Consider the following 25,489-nt stretch of genomic DNA (forward strand, 5'->3'; position numbering starts at 1 on the left):
CCACTTAAATCGTTATTTGATCTGATTTCAACTGAAGATTACAATTTTTTCCTTTTAAAATGATTTTTAAAATTCGTAGAAAAGATAATTTATATTGCTTTTTTCATATGATACGTCAAATCAGTACAAATTGCTCAAAGAACTGTCAAATTAAAAAAATAGCGTATAGTGTAATTGCGTATATCGAGTAAGGCGCATATCGAAGTATATCTGTATTTAATTATTGGAGCACATATACAGGACTTAAACATTAAATATGACGCATTAATTATTAAATTAAAAAAAAAACATGAAGTATTCAATTTGTCTGGCAAAACGGCGCAAGCAAGGCGATTCTTCGATTAATTGTTATCTTTTTATAAAAATATCTCGTAGACAAAAATCCTAGTCATGGCACCAATAATGCTGTTCAAATGGCTTTTAATAGACACAACATTCTCACCGAAAGTAAAGTGCCATATAGACCTATACAGCCGAAGATAACAAAAACATATTATAAATACATATCTTGTATTATTTTTTCGCATTGAAATTTTTGAAACTCATTAAATATGACGACTGGAAATTCATGTCACTTAGGTGGATTCCGACTATCGTGTTATGGAGCATGTAATGAAATTATAAAGCAAATAAAGCATAATAATTTAGATGTTCAATCGATTGACCATTTTCATCAAGAATTCGTGTTCACTAATGTCTTGTATTTCCAGTGCATTGATGATTTTTCAAATATTTGATCGTTAATTATTAATACGGTGAACATTTTCTTTATTTTATTATCACGATATAGTTAGTTTTGCTTTTTAACTAATAGAAAGCATTGATAGTATGGTTTGCGTGTTCGTTAAAACAATCTGATAATATTGAACGTGCAACATGAAAGAAAGCGATGAAATTCTTTATTCAAATAAAAATTTCATGTTAAGCTTTCATAAATACTTAATTGTGTTAAGAAAAACGAAACAGAACAACAGACATTATTTCTTTGCAAAATACTTTAAGAAGAAAAGAAAAATTTAATTCATATTTCATATAACATATTTAATATGACAGGAAAAAAGAGACATATCTATAGCTGCCAAATAGCAGATAAATGAATAAAGCAATATGAATGTATCAAAATAACAGTGCAATTAAGCGAATATTTAGGGCAGCAATGCTTCTAGTTGAAAACATGCTGCTTTGTTGTTTTGCAATAAAACAATCATCAATATTCACTTAAAATTCATCCATCGCATTTGCCGCTTGCTAGACGCTTAATGCTTCATAAAGTACGTAACTCGTTCCTCGAGCTGCTTACGAAATCGAACCGGCTAAACCACCGAAACGGAGAAAGTTGCCACCTTGCCAATAGAGGGAAGAGCAGCGGCGTCCACCCAAACCCTCAATCACCCCAAAAACCACGGTAAGTGATTAGGAGGTGGCGTACGCAGAAAGGTGAAAAACGGGAACAGGGTTAGTGCACACAAACACGGACGAAACAAAAAAAAGCATAAGCCCTGCATCAGTACCACGGTAGCACCAAGTGCACCCCTTTGCCCCATATGTTGTCTTGCTAGACGCACTTTCGATTTCAAATACACACACACGCATATACTTTTCCACGGAAGACAAAAATCAATTTTCCTTCTTGTGACCTTTCCTGAGCAAGACATGCTTCTTGGGTCGTTCCCCGTTCACGCCGAATCGTTCCCCCGTGCTCAGTCTGTCTCGCTTCACTTCCGAAACTTTACCTCTGGAAAAGCCCTACCCAGGCCCTGCCCGACCCAAGGACGGTTACTATGGACACGGCGAGAGCCACGGAAGCGAGAGATAGAAATAGATCAACGTAGGGCATGAGACAGAGAGAATGAGAGCGAGCGGCAGAGCTCAGCAACTTACGAGCAGGCGTGAAAGAGAGCGCTTTGGAATAGGGAAGAGGAAAAAAAAGGTTCTGTTTTCTTCTGTTTCACCCTCACGCAGTGCGTTGTAGCTACCCCTAGGGATGCATGGGATGGTTGGTAGTACTGGCAGGTCCCAAAAAATCTCAGATCAGTTTTTAAATCGCCAGTGTGCAGTGTGGTAGTCCTTCTGGAAAGCCTGCTGGTCCCGCACGGAGTTTTGTCAAGTCGTAAGCGTATGTGTTTTGTACGAGTTCGAGTGTACGTACGCGGAACGTTTTCGGAGCAGAGCAGCAATACATTGCAGGCCAAAAGTCCCGGTTGTTACGAAAGTGTTCAGTTGCAGGAGTCGTTTAAAGACGGTGAAACGTTACACTGTTGTGCTTGTGATTTAAATATGCTACAAATCGAATCGAAGAAAGATTGTGTTTAACAAAGTCAAACATCTTCCTGGAATGATTAAGTGATTTGCAAAGTGTTGTAAAAAAAAGAAACTGAAAGTGAAGAGACACAAAAACGAGAGACACAATTTCGTCACGGACCCGTCCCCGTCCCCGTGATGCTGTAGTCGGCCTGTGGTCAGCAGCAGGACATCGTCGAACCTTTTGGTCTACATTTTCTTCGCCACATTTGCATCGTGCAACCATTCAGGTAAGAATGTCACACAGAACACACAGAAACCCAATCGGTTGGAGGTCGAATCTCACTTTTACAACACAAACTCATGCCGGCACAAACGTACGAGCCCGAAAGATGATTGACCTACTTCCACGCCCCCCCGTCCCTGCATCCTTTGGCATTCGAAGGACAACTCTTTTGTCCTTAAGATTTTACAGCGCAACATTGGGCCCCCGCAGTACGGTGGGATGGTGCAATTAGGAATTGGCAAACTTTATGATGGCTTCCCAAACTTTGACTTTTCAAAGCTTTCCTCTCCATTGGCACTCTCCTGTTGTTGGGTAGGTAGGTGACTCAGGGACATCGTCGAGTCTACCCGTTCGTATATGGTCTGAGAAAGTACCCTCGGTACTTTGGGTGAGGCGTATACAAGTCGGGGGCGGTTCTTTGGCCAACCGAACGGAGTGGGAAAGTCAAATTCGGGGGTCAGCTTTCGTTTCGGGGTCTCGTTTGCTTTCGGCCCAAGGGTACGGCTGTAAAATCGATTCAAATTCAGAGAGGGAAAAAGGGGAAGCTTGTAAAAAAATAAAACTTAAAAATAACACATCTCCAGCATCCCATGGTGATTTTGGGAACGGGGACTTGTGCTTGGGACGGTTGCAATGCTTGCGAGGGAAAGTGCATTGTTGTCACAATTGTTGCCATCGACCTTACCCTTTACACCGAAACGGGGCGCACCATTTGGGGCGATGGCAAAAGGGTCGCAAAGGTTCGCTCTTCGTTCTTGCTACGATCGTAAAGTCGAATGTTTATTTACGAGCCGTGAGGAAAGTGTTTAGATTTTCGGGATATTTGTGACGTGGGTGACGCATAGAATGGGAAACAATCGCTTCCTCTACGCGTACTTTCAAAGAACGAATGGGTACATGTGGAAATGGCTGGAACGGGGAAATGAAATGGCCGTTTGTTGCATTGTAAAAACCGACAAAAACGGGGTAGAACCATGAGTTGTATAGGGTGTAATTGAAATGTATATGTTAAAAACATAACCAACAATAACGATAATATTTGGAAATTATTAAAACTGCAAAGCCTCACATGAAAATGCTTCAAGCTAACTATAAGTTATGTTTTGTTGAAAATATGTAATTCTTCATCATGCTATTAAAATAATTGAATTCATTTCAATGGAATATCATGAGAATATTCCTAGAATACAGTAAATTAATTCCAATTTTCCTTGAAGTATACACTCATTATGTGATGCTTCTCGGCGACGGTACATAATGAAACGGCTCCCCCACAAAATATAACGACAAACAATAGCGTTTTGTGGAGAAGGATGACGCAAAAAAAAAAGCCAAAACCACAAAGAAATATTCTGGATCATAAGAACCCTCCCAAATAAACAGAAAAGAGAAGGAAGAAAAAAAACGAACACACAAACCTTCTTCTGTCGCAACACACAAAACGCAACTTTCCTGCCATGCCGGGTGGGTTATCGATTTTCCAAACCCACCAACCAAGCATTGAGCGTTGTGAGAGGAGGCAAAAAAACGGCAGGCAAAAAAGGAATAAAAGATTCCGCAAAAATCCTCAAAGACAAAGGACGAACGTACGCATTTTCCACCCCAACGAAGGAGAAGGTAAAAGGGGGGGAGGGTGGTGTAGGAGAAGAAGAACGAAGAAAAACTCCTTCACGCAAGAGGGGACAAACAAAGCCGGCAAATTGGGAAAAATGCTGCTCGGTTGTTGTGTTTTGGTTTCGGTTTCCATTCCAAGGGAAATCGTTCGTTGCTAATGGAAGAAGAAGAAGAAGTAGCTCCCAAAAAAACTCTCTTCTCTCGTACTAAACGAGCACAGATACATTCTTGCACGCAACACACACATACTCAAACACTAGAAGAAGCTGGAAAATAGTAAAACACACAGCGCGTTCAATTATCGTTTTTCGGGATGGAATAGGGGGGAGGCTTGTGGTAGAGATCGTTCCCAAATGCAGGGAAATAAAAAGCTGCGATGAAAATAAAAATAATCACCCACACACACATACACGCGCATGAGTGTGAGCAGCAGCACATATTGCCCCCTTTTTTGTCTTCTCGGGACATTTAATTTGGCTGTGGGGAGGACTTCTCACCCTCGCAAACACATATACTTTTCACCGACCCTCTATCACTGTTTTATGTGTGCGTGTTTATATACCGAGGGTGTAGCAACAAAAAACCCTGTGTGGCATCGGTGTGTGAGTGAATCGCACTCGCGAGGGGAGAAAGTGAAACACACAACCATCCATTACGGTTACTAAAGGGCTTGCCTACTCACACAAATACGTACACCGTTTTAAGGGGAGGATAAAACGAAAAAAACATGAACACAGCATGCCATGTTTTACTGATGGTTTTGTTTCTTTTCTCTTTTCCCCATTTTTTTTTTTTTGCAGAATGCAGAACTTTGACTCCGTAATGGCGATGGCGGCAGCAACGCAACAACAGTCACAGCAGCAGCAGCAAACGGCAGATCAACAGCAGCAAACGGCAACGCCGAACGGTTGGTTCGATTTAACGATCAAATCCGAACCACTCGACTACCATCCGCATCATCATCATCCGCTACAGCAGCATCACCATCATCACCTGCACCATCATCGCCCGGGCGGAGTGCAGCAGGACACGACGACGCACCTCGCGAGCGATTCACACTCCAACCCAACCTCCCCGCAGAGCGTGGACAGTATGGATTCGCTCAGTGGCAAGAGTGGATTTTTTGAGGCAAAAGGAGCAAACAGTCTCATGTCGGGCGGCTACAACCCTCTTGGCTTTAATCCACTCACACCGCCTGGCTATTCGGGGCTGCTGATCCCACCACCACCGGCACAGCTCGCCACTCAGCAGCAGCAGCAGCACCAACAGCACCAGCAACGGCTAGCAACACCCAACCGAATGTACGGCAATGGTACGGGCAAGGTGGAGCTGCCAACCTCCCTAACGCCAACCCACACCCCACCGATGGACGTGACGCCACCAAAGTCCCCCAAGGAGTCGCTCGAAACACCCACCAAAGAGGAGGACGCCGGCTCGGACTGTGAGGATGGCTCGTACGATGGCAGCGAGGACGAGGACGGCATCCGCAAGCCGAAGGTGAACTCGCACGGTCAGGTGAAGAAGTTCCGCTGCAAGCAGTGCGAGTTTGTCGCGGTAACGAAGCTCAGCTTCTGGGAGCATACGCGCAGCCACATCAAGCCGGAAAAGATGCTCACCTGCCCGAAGTGTCCGTTCGTGACGGAGTACAAGCACCATCTCGAGTACCATCTGCGCAACCACCAGCGCTCCAAGCCGTTCCAGTGTCCGAAGTGTAGCTACAGCTGCGTCAACAAATCGATGCTGAACTCGCACATGAAGTCGCACTCGAACGTGTTCCAGTACCGGTGTGCGGATTGTAACTACGCCACCAAGTACTGCCACTCGCTCAAGCTGCATCTGCGCAAGTACGCGCACAAGCCGGACGTGGTGCTGAACCTGGACGGTACACCGAACCCGCTACCGATCATCGATGTGTACGGGACACGTCGTGGACCGAAAGCGAAACCGCAGAAGAACGCCGATAAGCATCTGCTCAAGCAAGAACAGGCTCTGCAGGAGCAGCAATCTCAACCACTCAAACAGCAAGAATTGACCAACTCCGGAGATCAATTGCCCGCACCACTAACGCCACTAAGTCAGCAGGGCATGGCAACGGCACCGACGACTCCGTTCACCCCTCCCGGAAGTGGCCAAACGAATGGGCTGATGCGCAACCTCTTCCCACACCAGCTCTTCCCGAACCCGCTCGCGCACATGTTCAAGAGTGCGGCGGCCAACGGCAGTCTGCCACTGTTCCCGTACCTGAACCTCAACTTCCAGATGTTTGCCGACCAGCAGGCCGGCTTGCAGCAGCAGCAGCAGCAACTCTCCCCCCGCACCTTCCAGCAGAACCTGATGAACCAGCTGGCGGGCGAAAAGCTGAACGGCAGTGCAACGAGCAGCGGCTCCGACCAGGACAATGATCTTTCGGTGCGGACCAGCTCCAGCGGCTCCACCCTGGGCGAGGAGCTGCTGAAGCACATTACGGCGGCGGCGGCTGACAGTTCGGCAGCGGTGGGACGCAATGCGCTCCCCCAGGAGGACAGTGAATCGGAGACGACCCAGGCTACACCGCTGCAGGCATCATTCGATGAGTTCCCGGCATCGGTATCGTCCAATCCGCGGACACCTTCGACCACCGGTAAGGGTGAGCGGAGTCGCCGTAAGGGACGTGCCTTTAAGCTGGAACGGCTTACAGAACCGGCCACTTCGTCGGGTGGCTCAAACGATATGGACACACACTACGAGCACGCTGAGGAAGCGGCGGTCAGTACACCGGTGGCAGTAGCTGTCGCTCGAGAATCCCCTGCGCCGCCCAAGGAACGTTCACTCGAGTGCAAGTACTGCGACATTGCGTTCCGGGACGATGTGCTGTACACGATCCACATGGGCTATCACGGGTACGACGACGTGTTCAAGTGCAACATGTGCGGCGAGAAGAGTGACGATCGCATCGGCTTCTTCCTGCACATTGCCCGCAAGGCGCACTGATCCGTTGATAGGGGACGCCCGAGATGGTGGCGGCGTACCGAATCGGGGATGAATGCGCATGCGGGACACACTACCTGATAAGTATTTATTTATTGTAAGAGGGACAGGCGAAGACAACGTGTTGGTTGACTCTTATTTCCCGATGAGTTTGTATATGCATACATAAATAATTTCGCAATGGCAGAAGCTAGTCGGCAGAGAACGTTTGCAGAACGTTTGTGGGAAGAAGAGACAGTTTGGGTTTTAGTGGTTTGTCTGTAAAAAAGCAACGCAATTTGGTCCAATTACACACAAACTAAAGCACCCGAAAACAATCCAAAGACTGAGCAGAGGAAAAAGGAAGGCAAAACGCATGTAGAAAGCAAGAAGATAGAGAAAGAGACAGTAATGCAGGAAGTAAAAAGTTACTATAGTAAGTAAGACGGCACAGTACGAGCAAAAGAATCAAAGATATTCGTAGGATGAGATGGTTCGGGCGAAGCTCCTCGGATTTTCGCCCACCCCGTTTTTTGCCTCGCTAGTGGTTAAGAGATTGTTACGAACTTCTTAGCGCGTAGAACATTAGGATTATTTATAATGGTTGACGGTGCACACAATAAAGAACACTAAATTCATCTAAATTTTCGGGCCTTATGTTTTCTTTTTGAAAATATACTTTTGGTATAACTTTCTCCATCACACAGAAAGCTACAGCTATTTCTCAGTTTTCTGTAGTTGAATCCAAGGAGGCATTGCAAAAGCTTTTGCTAAGTTGTTTGTTAAATTTTACTTCCACTCCTCTTCAAGAAAAAAGCATCCATTAAAAACACTGAAAATTGAAATCATTTTCCTCATTTCCATTAATTCCTGTAATGATCTTTAACGTCCTTTAAAGTTCCTAGTATGTTTCGTAAGGTTAGTTACACTAAAAACGATCTTTACAGCGATCTTTACAGCTAATTAGCACCACGCTTAAGTAGAACGCTTATGATGTCAATCGGGGTGTCTTCCGATTGGGATCATCATTCTTCACCTTTCTGCTCGTCATTCTTCACCTTCACCCCGAAAAGATCCTTCGACCTTTCGGGCCCCCTTCAAATTGGAATCGATTTCATCGCAATACAAGGGCACCTCTTAAGAAACGGTGCGCCACGTGCCCTTGGTTCCTAACCGCAAGATAACATCTAGGAGTTCCCTTCCGATCTTACGATCCTCCACAAGCTCAAGACAGCAGGGCATGAAGCAGTGTTCAAGAGCTACGGTAAGGTCCTGGTGCTAAGGGTGCCTAGGGTCTTGGCCGGAAGTTTGCTAGTTTCGTTCCCTTCTGAAACTGAAAAAACACACATTCCTTCCCTTGCGTATGATTCCCGGCACGTGCGGTGGAATGTTTCGGTGGATAAATCTTAACCGAGGCTGGGGGAATACTTTTCGGGGAAGTTAATTGAAATTTTTCCGTAAATTTAAATGCCAATCTGCGCAAGATGTGGAAAGTGAAGAAATTGAGCTGCCTAGGATGTAGATTAGGCTAATGGTGGTGCTGCGCACGCGGTGGTGCAAAACAGACGGTCTAACGAGGGTCATGACAGGACGCGGATGATTGATCAATCGATTGCATTGCTGAGCTGAGCTGTGTTTTTCCTGTGCTCTTCCACAACGGTTGGGGGATCATTCAAATTGAATTCTAAATTATAGCGCGTGCGCTCTGTCAGCTCCGATAGCCGGAGTCGTTAATATTCGTCGGTATGTCACTAGGGGGAGCGATATAGAGAAATGAGAAAACTTCTTTCCACTTATGTTTTTGATTTTTGTTTTTCTTCATAGGAAGATATTTCATTTAGGGAGTCACAGAATCCGGTTCGAAGGACCAAATGGAGGACGCTTTAAACGGGAAGGCAAACGAAAATTCTAATTTCTCGCTCATTACTTATCCAGTTTAGGCCGATATGGTGCAGCCCGCTGACAGAGTTTGACAGTTTTTTTTAATGACCTACAAGGACACGTATCGAATCACGCTACTATTGAGACGTGAATTTCGCACTCTTGTTGGGTTGCCAAACAAAAATACACACAACATGAAAAAATTACCAAAAAATAGTGTACGTCTCAATTCCAATGGAGAGCGGACGACAATAGGTGCAAAAATGGTGTCGCCGAATGCGTAATGCGATTACTGCCGAGTGCAGCGAATAGGATTAAGCCCGACCCGGTCTTCAGTGGCACGTTCGAGAAGAGCTAAAGCTTCGCCCTTCGGGTTCGGGGATTGCCCTTTGGCCTCTTTCGGCTAGAGCCACGGCAGCAGCGACGACGGCGGCTTGCCACACAAGTCCGCACTCGGCACGCAACGTAACTGACCCTTAACGGGGACGGCTTGTCGAGCCAAATGGGAGGAAATGTGTGAAGGAACACAGGAAAAAAAAAACACAACAATCTTGAAGTATGGCATGGACACATTTGCGTTGCAACGAGCGTATCGGAAGGATAATGAGCACCGAAGACAACCCCCAAACAGACGCAAGATTAAGTTGCGAGTGGCAGCGGAGCAGAGCATAAAAAAGAACACACCACAAGGCACCGCGCAAGATGAACGATAAATCTTTACTTCGCGCTTGCCGGTTACCGCTAGAGGGTCAGCTGGAACCACTAGGAAGGACTGGATGTAACCGAACGTAACACGTGCCTAATCCTATTAACGCAAGAGAATCGCAAGAGATCTAAATAGGCGTGGAGAAATGATCCTTGTTTATGCCAAACGAAGCCAAAAAAACAGCCCGCTCCGCGATCTTCTAGCTTGAACGTCATAATTCATTTATCTGTTGCTGTGTTTATCGAATGGTTTATTTCACGTTTTGTTTTGGCATGCGCGTACAAATCCAACATTCTCTCTTTGGGGAAAGGAAGCTAATGTGCCAGTAAAGAGCTGACCGGTGGTAGTACTTCAAAAGAGGATTGATTAAAAAGGGCAAAAGGACGCAGCCTCAAACCGCACAGCTGACGGTGGCGCTTTCCTGTTTTGTTTTTTCTTCGGGGAAATGAATCAACTGTTGGCTAGGGACGGCTGCCTCAGTCCAACCCACATATTTTTTGCGGTAAAAGCGAACATGAAAAATCGACCCTTAGAGATCAGTCGATCGATCCGAACGTTGTGGGTGAGTGAATATTTTATTCTACACGTTCCATCTCCTGTCTCCTGTTCGAATGAGAAATGATTGCAACGTCCCATCTGTTGAGGACACAGCATTCTGCACTCTTTTCGGTGGTGCTTTTGGGCTTCACGTTTTAACGCACAATTGCACTGTGGACTGTTTTTCGCTTTTCTGTAACATAAAAGGGTGCAACAGTACGAGTGACCTCACCAGCATGAATAAATAAATATGATCGATGATGCTGCTGCTGCTGATGATGATTATGTTGTTGTTAGAGCCCGAACGAATCTGCGAGTGCGGGAGCAATCGAAACCAATCAACACCTTCAGCCACAAGCTCCGGTGAGGTTCGGATTTCCACAAACCAACGACACAAAAAAGGCAAAAGGGTTCATTACAAAAGGGTTTTAGGATGTTTGCTCAACAGCAACAGCGCACCATTTGCACCGTAACGAGTGAAACGGTTGGAAGAGTTTTTCGAAAAAGGATGGCTGGCTTTTGCACCGTGCATGTGCAAAGGGGCTTGATTACTGGGGCACTGCGCTCAAGTACAGGAAAAATGGTTACTTTTTGCACCTTTCGAGGGTTTTTTTTTCAGTTCAGCTCTCGTGAGGATGCATCTGCAAAACGCACAGTTGAATGTCATGCTGGTGCTTGCAACTGGTGTTGAGGGAGAAGAATGTGAGCGAAAGGTGTTTCGGTTCTTTCAAAATACTTCCATATGTTCATATTTTTATGACATTCCTTGATTTTGTTTATCGTACTAAAGGATTTTCATAGTGAAAAACGCTGTGAAAGAGATTGGAGACAATTATTGCTCTTTTGGTACGCAGACGACGAACCTGAAGCGTTGGATGAACGGTTAGAAAGCGAGTTAAATATAAAACGCGTAAAAGAGGACTGCAGCAATGAAGAAAAACATATTTTACTTAAATACTTAAACTGTAAAAAATCCCATAAAAAGTAATCGCTATCGAAAAAAATCTGATATAACTCATTCTCTACGTATTGCCTATCGAAAGTAATAAAATACTAAGAGAAGTAATACAATATGCTATACGATTTAAATTCCTTATTTTACCTAAAAGTCCTATTTTCAAAGTTCCATTTCCAAATATTATGTCGCTTCCGAAACATAATTAACACACACACATCCCAATGTCCTAGCCAGTATGCTACAGCTACACCGCCGGTCAAGCATTTGTCGTCATAATGTCCTAAAATCCCTTGCTTGAGCTCTACAGCTCTACAATGTACAATGTCCATTTTACAGCTCTGTCGAAAGCGAAATCGTTGGAGAGCGAAACACAAGCGCAAAACAGAACCGAACATCGGTACGTTTGTTTGCGACGTAAACGAGGCGCGCCGTTATAAAAATCCCAACCACCGCCAGCTGTCCGTTGGCTTTGGGACCGTTCCAAGGGTGAGGATGGACGTCCGGGAGGTGTGGTGTAGAGAACGAGTGAGCAAGAATGGAAACGAAAATCGGACACCCGATCGGATGTGTTGCTGCTGGTGGCTGTCGCTGCCATGACCAGGATCCTTTCGCTGCTGTCTCTTCCGTTCCCCCTTCCCCCCTCACGCGATCGTACCGTGCACGAGCGCAACCACAGGCCAGGACGACACGGTGGCCACAGCCCAAGAGCCGTTGGACTTGGGAGATTCTCTTTTTAGGTACGGATGCTTCCAGCGAGCTCCAGCGTTCTTCTCGCTTTTGCCCTTTTAATAACGCATTTATTATTATTTTTTCTCTCTCCGGTGCCGCGCACCCTCCAGGGAGACGGGGAAGCTGCACGCAGCAAAACGATCGTCCAGGACCGTCGCACACACACGCGGCAGGAAAAAAAGAAGTAGAAAAAGGTATTTTTTCCTCTCCTCTCGGGTGACACATATTTTGTGCGGCGTTGTGCACCGATGCACATTGGATGGGTATGTTTGTGTGTATGCGCTTCATGCACATGTGCCACTATTCATCGCTAAACCGCTGCCAGCCTGCAAGGCACTTCCCTTGCACGGTGTGCCGCGTGCCATCGTTTTTATTTATAGAAAAACTGTATATGTACGGAAAACCGCCTGCACGGAATCAGTTGCGAGAAAGCAAAAACGAACAAACAAAAAAAAGGGAAGGAAAACACAAAGTATTTCCCTATAGGGACACACGCTTTTCCGGCAGCCGAAGACGCCGTCGTCGCCGTAGGGACGACTGTTTCGCTCATTAAACCCAATAACTGAAGTCAATGAGGTCCGGGCGGGTGATGAGTCCCAGTTCCACCGCGCACCAGTTCCAAAGGACGATCTTCGGAGACGATCGACGGAGTCGAGTGTGAAATTAGTTTCGACATTTCCTTATTATTTTTTCCCACTTCCTAGGAAAAACCCCGTTTACGCGTCGCGCTGCGACGATCCTTTTCGCCTTGAGGATGCGTATTTGTTCATCTGGCGCGTGCACACGTACATCCCAGACAGAATGTATATGGCTTTGCCTAATGAGGTGAAGTGTAAGGATTTGTCGAAAGATCGACCAGATGGACGGTAGATGCACCACGGAAAAGGCTGCGAACGCGTGTGGGTTTGAATTACCACTCGTGAAGGGTACGCGAACGGTTTGCTTCTGTAAGATACAGCTTCGACGTCATCGATCATGACTCGTCTCGATGAAATGCTCATTTGCCAGTTACACCGTACCGATCTGTTTCGTCTGGCGTGTGTATAATGGTTTTACACTCAGTACCAGTGCACCTAGAAAACAAATCCATTACCTTCAAACAATCAATTAAAGTAAACCGTCTACCTTTTCTGGTGGTTGAAAGTTTTTAAATCGTTCAACTCAAAAATCAACTTTCTGTACACGCCCCCAGAAGGTGACGCCATTTTGCGCTCACTGTCAGACACTATCGTTTATCTTTCTGCGATCAACAGAACGGGGTACAGAAGGGGTTCCTTCTCCTATCAAAAAGAGGTTACCTGTGCGTCATGAGTCAACCTGCTGCGAACAATAAAACATGGTTTAACTTGTTAATTTCTGTTCCACGTAACGCCCCGTTTTTATTCTACGAAATAAGAGAAAGAGCCCAAAAAAACCAGGACTTAACAAATTGCCTGGAGGGTAGGAGAAGTTAATAAAAACGCTATATTGAAAGCATCAAAAGTCAAAATCGTGTTAACAGAGGGGGAAAATGAAAAAAAGGGAGAGAACAAAAAACCTCTACCCTTACTAAAAAAAATTAAAACACTCAATAACAAATCAACAGCGGTGCGAAGCACTTCATCGTGTTAGCTCATATTACCGAAACCCTACATTTTTCACGTGATCACGCTGAGTGCGTGTATAAAAAAAGGGTCTCACGCATTCCCCTCTAAGTATGACTTTACACAAACCGACCCCGGTGGCTAATGAAAATCAATCTAAAACTAAAAAAAAAAAATACCTTATTAACCCACACTCTATTATGACCTCCCGGGGTGGTTGATGTGTGGCTCGTGGCACTCTTTTTTTTTAGCGCTATCGATCGCAGGATCAATGCGTAACGCCCCGTTAAAGCGATGACACGGAAAAACAAACAACACACGCAACACAAGGAGGGGTTGTTTTTTATACTCGCGAGATGAAATTTACCTATAAAAAATCAAGCACAAATCACCAACAAGACGGTAAGTGGTGTGGAATTGAGGTTTTCTGAGGTTAAACCGCCATAGCTTTGCTGCCCCTGTAGCTAGAGGGATCAGATGCATTTTTTGTATGATATGGTTTTGTTCCCTTTTTTGGTTTCATTCGTTTTTTCTCCCCCTTGTATGTCTCTCGTTCGGGAGGATTACTTCCGATGCACATGCACACACGCCTCACGGACTACGGATATGGGCGTTTGAGGAGGGTGTTTTTTCGCGTTTTTAAGGTACTTTTTCTCTCTTTTGTGGTTTTCTGTCCAAGGGGAAAAAAGAAATTGGATCGTTTTTTTTTGCCTTGTTCCTCGGTCCCTGGTATTGCTTATGCTGAATGAGTATTGTGTTGAGGAGGTGTGTGGTTTGGTTTCTATGATTCAGTTTGAACGATCCTTTGACAAGGCAATGGAATCGATGAAGATGCACTGCACAACAATCGTGGCTGAAAATTGAGATGCACATGTGCAACGGAAGAAAGGTGCACTAATGAGGTGAAAGAGATCTGCTAGAGGTGTTCTTTTGCAATGAAATGGTATCGATCGAAATGTAAGATAGCTTTACAGTTTGTAGAATTTATTTATATACAGCACCTACCACAACTATATGGACAGTCGTTTTTTTCGCGATTATAATAACAACAGATAACAACAGTGAAGGTATGAGTTGTGCAGAATACTATTTCATATCTTCGTATATTTTTTTAAATTTTTAAAAACATTTTTACACGACTTATTACGAAAAAACAATCTTATGGTCGATCCAAAAGTATAAAAACATTTCGAAAATCAGGTTTTTAGTGCTAACTAACGCTTATAAAAATCGTTTAAAAATATCAATAACAATTTCAAGGAAGGTTTTGCAAAAAATATTTTTTAATGATTTTTGAATATTGTTTTATAACTTTTTTTTAGTTTTTTTTTGAGTATAATTATTAAAATATAGTTTTTAAAAATATGAAAAATAAATTAAAAAAAAAGTTGTGTCTGTAATTATTGTAATGATTTTGATTATGCATACCAAAGTATGGAGGATAACTGTACTAGTATTGGGCAGGTTAGTGCAGCAGTTTCACAGAAACTGCTCGTACACTTACAATTTTTATTATTTTTCATGAAAGTGACGTTATTTTGGGCGATAAACTATCGTATTGTGTTGTGCTATTTTTTATTTGCTGATTTAAATGTATTTTTTAGAGATTTTGGCATATTTTCGGCAGCATTTAAAGTGAATAATTACTAGTTTTTCGTGATTCTAAAATTCCAAACGGGCTAGAATAAATTCGGCAACCATATCATATTTCATGAAAACCATAGTTTCATTGTTTTACTGCTCAGGTTCTCTTAATAACGAATCCTGCCGAACTATTGACTGACAGCAAATCTGCCAAAAAATGTCGAACTCTACTATTTTGTTTGATATTCCGAAAAATATGCAAGTAAAGTAAAGGCAAAGCCTCTATTTAAAAAAAATATGTGACGAGACAATTTTCTACGCGTTTTTACATGATTTAATGATTTTAGTAACTCTGCCGAAAACAGGTACACTGCCGAAAGCTGGTACAGTTACTCTATAAAGATTTTCAAAAATGATTTTTAAATTGCCATGGGAACCTTATCAATTTAGTGAATAACAGCTCAAAACTGATTCGATCAAACAAAAACGACACAAAAAGCTTAACAACGGGTTTTTAGCAAACCTCAAATGTTTGCTGCTGTTACATAGATAGTTAAGGAATGTAATCCTAACCTGATATTGTTTTCCTCCCATCACCCACTTCACCATCGATGTTCTCTTCGACCGCTACAAAGACGCCCGTAAATGATGTGGAAGAAGTGCAGACAAATACGATATTCATTCGAAATGAGCCTTCCATAATACTCTTTCCACATAGTACTAAACCGTTTAAGTCTCGAAAGCTTGTATAAGCCGGTATGTCCGCGTAGGACGTTAGGCCAAGGAAGTTACAACAAGCAACAAAATCATTTCTGATGTACAAAAGCGATTTGATGGTTGCCGTTTAATTGAATTGAGAGTCTCAAAATTAGTAAACAAATCAAATGATTTTAACAAATCCCTTATTACAAGCACACTTTTAGAGAGCACACTCTTGGAAATACTAAGAACCAAATTTCACTGCAATTTTTGCTAGAATTTCCTTTGTCTCAAAGACACAACTTTTTGGCAGTATGCGCCAACAATTTGGTTCCAAGAATCACTTCTAAGGCACCTTGCTGTCATTTATGTCACTAAACCAATTATAGGGCGGTCCCGTGGTGTGACCTCTGAGAGGTCGACTCAATAACATGCCCGTCATGGGTTCAAGCCTAGAATGGACCGTCCCACCGAAGCAAGGATTGAATATCCGACTGCGTGGTAATGAAATAAAGTCTCGAATGCCTGTATAGGCTGGAGTGTCCGCGTAAGACGTTACGCCAAATAGAAGAAGAGGAGGAAGAAAAAGAAGAAGGCTGTGATAGATTTTGAAACTGTTCAAAATAGGCGCATTAAAGCTTAATGTAGTGTTAACGACTGTAATATTTAGTTAATTTATAAAAAAATATTTGTTAATATGTATGAGTTGCGTAATGAATGTCATACGTTTTTTGAAACTTATAAACCAACAGTCACCATGAGAACTCTAAAATGACATGCAACACCTAAGGCTAGTTATAAATCAAAGTCTTCTAGATATATTAGCCATATTTCATTTAAAAACGTTCAACTGAACAGGAAGCCTAGTGACCCAAACACTGTCCCATCCTACAAAGCGGATTGGGTGTGTTTTGTACGAAACTGATCAAGTCCTATCACACTATAGTTCAATAAAAAGGTTCGTTTTATAGCACCTACATGCGGATTACAGCAATCATTTTTTCCCCCTAGTTATGCCATGATCTATGCCTCCAAAATAATCATGGCCATTGATCGCACGATCACGATCGTTAAAGCGAAGGATTTCTCGTGTTAATTTCCGGTATCAGTTACCACCATCATCGAAAGGACGTGCCATTTACAGTGTCTTGACCGATTTCCAAGGACAACAAAAAGAGAGAGAAAAAAACTTCTCACTTTTCTACCAGTGTTCCATCTGTGTGTTTTATTACCATTCTCCCCCTGAGCTGTTGTTTGTATTTCCTGCACAAAAAAGTGTGCACTGTAAAAAATAGAAAGAGAGGCTCTGTTGGGCACCTTAACCCGACACACAAAAGATGCGGCAAAGATGTTTTTGGAAGGAAGTTTTGCAGCTCTTTTTCCTTCTTTTTTTTCTCTCTCTAGAATGTACAATTATGGGTCTGATTGTGGCAACGCTTTTATCAGATGTGTTTTTTTCTTTCCTGTTTCTGTCCACACACTATTCCTCTACCTTTTATTGTTCCTTGGACATTGTTTCTCCGAAACTCCTTTCCCGAACATTGCCAACCAGTTTTAGCAATAAATTGAGAAGGAAAAGAGAAAGAAACAAAAAAAATGCAATCCACAATTAGGTGGAAGTAAGCTGGAAAGATGATCTATAAATAATCGAGCCATCTTCAGGGCTTACAAGCTTGACCTTCCCGCTTCAACTCGGCACGGTCTGGTCAATCTGGCGCAAGCTGAATCAACGCCTTGTGCGTTTTTCTCCCTTTTCCCTCACTGCCGTATTCTATTGGAAAAGATCCTTTTTTTTGTTGCTTCTTCGATGGACAGAGTTTGCACCGGGCGCAAGCAAAACCGTACAGCACACAACAGGACATCAGGACATCCCCTCGGGTCATCGATTGTCTCATCGGCGCGTTTAAAGAGCTGAATGTCCCAGCCGTCTGGACGCACCTCGATCGGAACTGCATCGGGCACCGTTGCACCGAAACAAAATGTACAGCTTTCAGCTGCTGACCGTTGGCGCGCGGATGGCTGCATATGTTTGTGTCTCTGCACGCACGGGGACGGATTGAAAACAAAAAAAGGGACTGTCCAGCACTCTGTCTGGGCTGTCTGATAATTGTCATCGAGTTGTCGCAGAAATTCGCAGTTTTTTTTTACCTCAGTCACTCAAAACCCCGTTCGTTCGATTTTCGTACCTCCATGGGCATGGGGATCGATGGTGCCATTAATTGCACATCTCTGTTGCGAGACTCCGGGCATAAAGTTAAAGACCAAAAAAACAAATGATCAGACAACGCTAATCCTTTCATGCAGACAGGCCGAGCTTAAAGATGACCCGGGAGTCTCAAACCGATGGGCGTTATATCACAACAAATCCAAGGCCAGATGACAACGATACCATTGCCAGCTACTGGACAGTGAGTGTGTGTTAAAAATGTCAAATTAAAAGTTATTCTGACTCAGGTCAGTGAGAGAAAGAACAAAACCAAAAAAGAAGGGAAGCCCTCAAAGCTTGGTGTACGATTTTTACGATCTTTACCTTGAGAAAAGGCAATCCTTTTTCCGCCCTAATCCCACCCTAATCACCGAAACCGGGCAATGCTGCAAAAGGATGCTGCAGGCAAATTCCGTCCGCCGGTTAACCCCTCGTGAAACCTGGGATCTCCCCCGGCATCGGTTCTCAAAATCGCACCAATCGACCGACGCAGGGGTAAAACAAGAAAATAAATAAATACATAAAATAAAACAGTTAATTCTTTCGGCACCAATTCAATGCACTCCCTCCTTTTTTCACCATACGCTAATGCCGTTAAGGGATGGGCTCCGCAAGTCTCCGGAAGGCTTCGGAGACCGTTAACGAACGACATCCAAAGGTGTCGCTGTCTCGCCAGTGTCGGAAAACAAACACACACTAACACCCTGACGGGTCGCAGCAAGGTAAGAGATAACAATGCAAGACAACAATCAACAGGGCAGTAAAACAAAAATCACATCACCTATCGCCTGCCAACGGGTAGTACGGGGCACACGTTGCTTTTACCTACTGATAATGAGCATGCACATCAAATCAATCGAACAAACGGGAAAGTGGTACCTGTTTTTTTTCAACTTTTGCAGAGAGATTTTTTCCTCGTCACAGCCTCAAAACCTAACCTGCTCGAACAGCCCCCAAAAACGGTGACTTTTGTTGCTGCTGTTAATTGCCAACGCCGTTTGGTTACATTGTTTTATTGGACTAGTTGTTGACTTTTCAGAATTCGTGACGGAATGACTTTACTAGGGTAGGGAGGGTGGCGGGTGCAGGGAAATTAAAGAAAGAGTTTCAGAGGGCGTAGTTTGGGCGGGTTTGATGAAAGGAAAAGGTTACCTAGAAGCGTCCATTGAATCTATTCTATTGGGGTTTTATTGGAGTTTTTTGTGCTATGCATTTAAGAAGAGAGACTTCAATGCTGCATAGGACGGTTGCTTGAGGATTAGTTAATTTCTTTGGGAAAGACATTATTTTTGTGGAAAACAACATCCTTGAAAAGAGTATTGAAAAGGGAGAGTGATTTTATTTTGAAATGATTGGGTTCAATAAAAATCTTTGCATGTTAAGAAGGCTCGTTGCTTACGGAGAGACAATTTATGGTTAAAGACTTCCTTAAGACCAAAACCTAAACTATCCAAAACAGCAAAATTAGCTTCTCTTATGCTCAGATGCTATTGAAAACCTTATCCCAACATCTCTTCCCGTTTCTTGCAAACATCTTGTCGGAAGACAATGCTCTTGAGTTAAATGTCAACCAAACGAGACGACACAACCTTCGACAAGTATTCACTTCTACCGGACCACCGGAACTCCGATTTCACCCACTAGAACATGTGATCGTGTCCAGCTGTGTTTACGTTATCCTTTCACGGTTCCTTCTCGACACTCTCACACACACACACACACGCGCTCCACAACCCCTTCCACAAACAAAGCGGCCATATTTGATGCAAACACGCGCCTCTGTTTAGACTGCTGCAAACTGAAGGAGAACGATTGCTACGTCTGTAGGTCCTCGAACCGGGAAAAAGTTTTCCACCACATCCAAACCAGAAAGGCCGGCTGAAAGGTTTCACGCGAACGGCGGTTGACGAGCGCGTGCGCTTACGTTTGGTTTAGCGTTTCAGCCAAAAAGCGCGAAGAAATCATCCTCAGAGCAGTAAAGGCAAGTAATTTGAGCCGACTATACATCGAATGGTTGGCAGCTTTTGGGTCGGTCCGATCGGAAGCAGGGTTTTAATTTTACATTCAACCGTATTTTCTCGTTCCTAAGCATCGTTCCGAATGTGACGCATAAACAAGGCACATTGAGGGTGGCTCGAAGTCTTGGTTCCTGTACACTTTTCTCTTCCTTCTATGCATCTCCTTTCTCTTCCGTTGTGTGTTACTTCCGCAAAGAAACACGAACGGTGATTGTTTTGTGCCCGTTTGTACGCGAGCCCAGCGATTGTTGCTAGCGAAATAATGAGGGATGGATGAGTTTTTGTTCCTGGGCCTCCTCCTTCTCAAGAGCAAGCCGTCTTTCTAATGCCAATTCATTGATTCGGTACTAACAAAAAAAAAGGAAATAATTGTCAATGCAACGAGAAGAGAGAGAGGGAGGAAACCATTGTGGAATTGTCCAGACATTCAATGCAAGCTTTTTTGCATTTCTTTACGCTTCTTTCACGCTTGGCGCTGGCTGTAGGAAATCTGCAACAATGTGTACATTATTATGACGTTTATGCTTCTTGCATTGCACAAAAACGAAGAGACTGATCACAAACCTACTGGATCCGCTGGATTTTCTTTCGAGCGGAAGAAAAAACCCAAATCTCCGAATGAAAGAGTCCTTCAACACGAGCCAAAAAGAAGCATGGTAGACGAGACAGCCGGGCCGATCGCCCGGGAGCACCCGCAGCGACCCGGAGAGGACTTTGGGTCAGCTTAGTAACCGAAGATGCTCAATTTCAAAGACATTATGACCCCGGTCACCTTTCACTTCAGCGGTTCAGGGGGGAGATCAGACCCGGAGTAAAGATCATTACTCTTCGGTGACGCTGCCCAAAGAAGGAATTGCGCAAAAGACAGCTTAGGTAGGACCGGGGTCAGAGCAAAAGGTGCGTAAATGCAGTTTTGCGCACGAGTCACTCTTGAACCGGGGGAAGGAATGGATGATGTTTTTTTCTTTTTCTTTTTGTGCTCGAGCCCGCCTTTTTGGTTGGCAGGATTTATGGTTTTTTTTTTGTTTGGCTTGCGCAAGACCAGGGCCACCAAGACGAGCGATCCTGAGCGGGCCCGATCTTGATCGAACAATCGACCGCCTCGACAATAGCGATCTAATTTATCGAATCAGTGTCTCGTGGCTGACTTTTTGATAGCGATACGGTACGTGTGTGCGTGTTGATTCTTTTTTGTTGTTGTCCGTTGTTACCCGTTGTTAGCTCGAGTTAGTCTCGAGAGCTTTTTAGCCACGGTTGCCGCCACCGTTTTATGATTAATGATTGCGACCAGTTGCCGTTTGTTTGTTTTGTAGAACGACCCAAGAGCATGCGGGAGTTGAGAGCAGGAAGAAGGTTTTTTTTTATCTTTTTTTCTGCTTCGAATTTGAGTTTGGCTAATTGAAACTACGCAGTTTGTGCGGTTTTGGTGTGCTAGGAAAAATCGAAAATTCATGACAGGGACAGTTTTATACTTTACTGGTGCCATGTGTTGGCTCTCGGCGCTGCCCACAGTAAACGACGCATATTTGTTGCATATTTGTCATGGCGGTGGTGGAGGCTGGCGTATCGAAACGATGACTTGCACCGGCATGACTCATCTGAAAGCTTCTCGAGGCCGTTTTGCTAGCTAAATAGTGTTTAAATGGTGCTCAGAGATGAGGGCATATGTTACGACGTTGCGAGACCAATGATAAACAACAATAATAAATATTTGTTTTAAAATCAGTTTTGAATTCGTTTTATGATGTTTAAATCGAAAATCTAGGAACAATTCAAAAGCTTTAACATTTTGATAGTCAAACAAGATATTATTTAGTATTTTTATTTAATTTTTTTAAAGACTATTTGCAAAACTCTTTTAAGTAATTCCTTTTAAAATAACGTTTTGCACAGAAAACGAATAAATAAACGCATATTTTTTTAAGACAGATTTGCGGAAAACATTCTTCAATGTTTATCACATTAAAGTAAGTATGAAAAAATATTTCTGGTATCGTCAAAATTACCGACTACTCTATGTGCAGTACGAATATAACAATAAATAATCTAGCTCGTCATTTCCTGGAGGGTAAGAGTTAAGCAAATATGCTAGAAATCGTTTTAAACCATGTTTAACTATCTATTCATCTCCACCCTACTCCGAACGAGATGCCCCCTTTTCGCCAGATATGACTACGCAGGCTATTATAACATCATTTTACATCAAAAGAAAGATAAACGTATAACAATGGAGGCCTTATTCGGGTCGTCTCTTTTTGTTTGAGAGTTTACAGTCTTAGTGAACAGGTTGATAAGTCCAAGAGATGGGTAACCGCCCAACGATGGAAAAGTACCGGTATAACATATCTGCTATATAGAACATACTAAAATTAAGAGAAACCCTGAACATACAATGTAAGTAGGAAACCCACTTTTCCAAATACATCAAAACCATACCGTATATTGGAGCAATTTATGCATCATAACCTAAAGCAGGAACAGTATATACATTCAAAAATCCAAAACATGAACTTATTGACAAGAACCATCGTTCTTGTCAACAAAAGACTAACGGAACTAGCTTAGAGAAAACAATAACTTTTAAACATATATCCCTGAATCAAATGTACGAAACCCATAACTTCTATTAAGTATAAATAAAACCACCTTCGACCATGGCGAGATTCGTTCGGACTGTCAGGATAGGTTTATATTCTTCCTACATCTATCGACTTCTCTTTTAAAGAGTATAGTTATGTCTCCCTACCTAAGGAAAGGCTTCTAAACTCCACCGTTTCCAGTAAGCAAAACCTCTTATAAGTTTCTACGATCGCGTGAACGATAAGTTCGCTTCGAAACAGTATCCAGCTCAGTTCTGCATATTTCGGCCTTCCTTAACGATTAATGAAGACCACCCTGGCCAGCGCGAGGTTAAAGTTACTACATAGCGACCGTATCCATAATCAAAGTTACTACACTGGGATAATATGGTCTTTGTTATACACAAAGTATGTTTTGTTAAAACGCCCTATTTTCAACAAGTATTTAGGCCTTCTGGTGCTGGTTTGGCGATACAGTCATCAACTCGTACGACTTAACAATATGTCCGTCATGGGTTCAAACCCCGAATGAACCGTGCTCCCATAAGTAGGATTGAGTATCCTGCTATTTGTAATCAGTAAGTCACTGAAAGCCAAACCACATTAGTAGAACAAGCAGGCCCACAATGGTTGCTGAGCCAAAGAAGGAAGAAAAACGAGATGTTGAGAGCCATTTCTGGTATATCGGTAAATTATTTACAACAATAGGCATATACGTCCAAGTGTCCTATAAAAATATCTAGGCCGAAAACCAAAAACTGGAGTAACACATGTTTTAAGCAGTGGCATTTATATATATATAAGAATTTAATAATTGATTGATGTATCTTTATGTTTTTTTTTATAACCGCGTTTATTTCACCTACTTCCTAAATTTGGTCGAAACATTTTTTGATAGTTTTTTCGTGAAGCAAAGAAGTGTTAACATTGTATTTATTTTTTATAAGTTATTGACTTTTTATTGACTTTTAATGATAGTTGAAATGTCTGCGTACTATCGAACAATCTGGTTATTTTAAGGTATCAAGTTAAGCACAGCTAGAAAGCTAACAGGTTTTTTTTAACTTTGAAGTTTCTTTTAAAAAATCGTAGCATTGATTCAAAATGTATATATATATAGTTATATTTGAAAACAACTGGTACCAATAAAAATATGATGCAAAACATGGAAAGAGCTATGGAAATACATGAATATCGAATTATATGAAAATTTCATAAATTCCATGTAGGTCAACCATTAACATCTGCACTTTTGCAAATGTTGTACATTGCCACAGTGAAAGAAATCACACTCAATGGCTTCTGAATATAATAAAAACCACCGCAATGCTTGTCCACCGCCAATCTCCATCAATGAATACAATCGTAATTACAAAGCTTAACGAAGAAAAAAAAAAAGAAATCGAGCCCAAAATCAGATTACATTCGGCTAACGTGCCGGATTAGTTGACCCTTCGCAATGAATTCGGCCGTTCGATCGAAATGTCTTGCGCGCCATTGCGCACCGCCATTCGCCATTGGCGCCATTCCCGTCCAGCCGTTACGCACCGCTGACCAATCAATCGCCATTTCACACGCGCGCACCAATAATGCGCGCTGACCATCATTGCGCCAACATTGCAACGCTCGGCATGGGTTCCTCTGTAATCCCCGGGATGCGTGAATGATTGCAATTGTAATAACAAAAATTTTCAAGACGATTCTTTCGCATACATTCGGGGTTAAGGGGCAGCCGTGCGGAATTGGCCGTGCCCCTTCTTTTCTAGGAACTGTGCGCCGGCCGAAAAATGCATTTAAAGCGACGAACCGTTTTGATAAATGGTTAGCTAAAGTGTTTGGAGGAAAAATGCAACATTTTTCCTAAAGCCGTTTATACAGCAGCGTTTGACCCCTCGGTTCGGCTGACCGGGTTGGTAATTATTGTGCCCCTGTGATTTTCTTCCGACAGCGGCAGCGTTTTCTTTTGTTCAGGCTCGCCCAACCGAAATGGTACAGTTAAAAATGGAGCATTTATTTGAGCGATTTTTCAGCGCGCCTGGTCTGCCGAAAAACCCCGAAACTGTCATCGGAAGGTTATTTATTTGCATGTTTTCATTGCGAACTTTGTCACCCCAGTGCCCTTTCGGGGCCGTCCCCGGGCTTAATGGTCCGAGACCGCCCGACCGGGCCTATTGTTTCGCCCTGACCTGACCTGACCCTCTCGCGCGCTGTGGTCGCCCGGGTCGGGTGAAAAACTTTAAAACCATGCCCCGTTCTGTAGCGTTTCCCATGGTTAGGGTGGCGATGTACTCTACTCCCTTCCTTCAGGGATGCTGCTGCTGCTCGAAAAACATGGAAAAAAGGCTTTCCCGCTTTAACCTTTAACGGTCAACGAGGGCAATGCGTGAATGCGCTTGACCCCTGCGAGGTTTTTCGCGCTCGTACGCAACCCTGCCAAGCTGGGCAATGGTGCCGTAATTGTGACGAATTCTCCCGGCTTTTCGGAAAAGGATGTTGGTGACCTTTTTTCGTTTTAGCGTGCTGACCCCTGAAGAAGTGTCGGAGCCGGCGGGCTGGGAAAAGCTTAGCAACCACAACGGTCAACCGGTGGGCGGGAAGGAAGGGCAGCCGGACGGGAAGGAAAAAGGAACGATTTATGATGCACGGAATGAAGAATTTATATTTGCAATTGGCTTTAATTGGATCGTTTGCATCTTTGCCATGCCGTTTCGCTTTTGTGTTTTTGGCGTTTGGCGCCCCGAAACAGTACGAATAGTGAGTGAAAAATGAAGAACAATAAACATTTTTACGAGCGAAATATATCATTCGCATTGATTTTGGATACGTAGGGATGAGCTTTAAAATATATCCTTCGTCCTAGATATTCGAATATGATTGCATATTTATAGCGGAAGGACACAATAGAACGTTTCCGTTCATAGA

General features: G+C 43.4%; 2 protein-coding genes across 9 annotated transcripts in view; one reads left to right on the forward strand and one right to left on the reverse strand.

Annotated features, from left to right (window-relative positions):
- The window catches only part of LOC120955730 (uncharacterized), a 91,117-nt gene that overhangs the window by 20,821 nt on the left and 44,807 nt on the right, over positions 1–25,489 (reverse strand). The gene's annotated exons all lie outside the window — the stretch shown is intronic.
- LOC120955731 (protein hunchback) lies at positions 1,372–7,702 on the forward strand. The gene is made up of 2 exons (XM_040376839.2): positions 1,372–2,531; positions 4,942–7,702. The coding sequence occupies exon 2, from the start codon at positions 4,943–4,945 to the stop codon at positions 7,109–7,111; it is 2,169 nt and encodes a 722-aa protein (XP_040232773.2). The 5' UTR covers positions 1,372–2,531; position 4,942; the 3' UTR covers positions 7,112–7,702.

This window comes from Anopheles coluzzii, chromosome 3, assembly GCF_943734685.1.
Source record: "Anopheles coluzzii chromosome 3, AcolN3, whole genome shotgun sequence".
Classification (NCBI taxonomy): Eukaryota; Metazoa; Arthropoda; class Insecta; order Diptera; family Culicidae; genus Anopheles; species Anopheles coluzzii.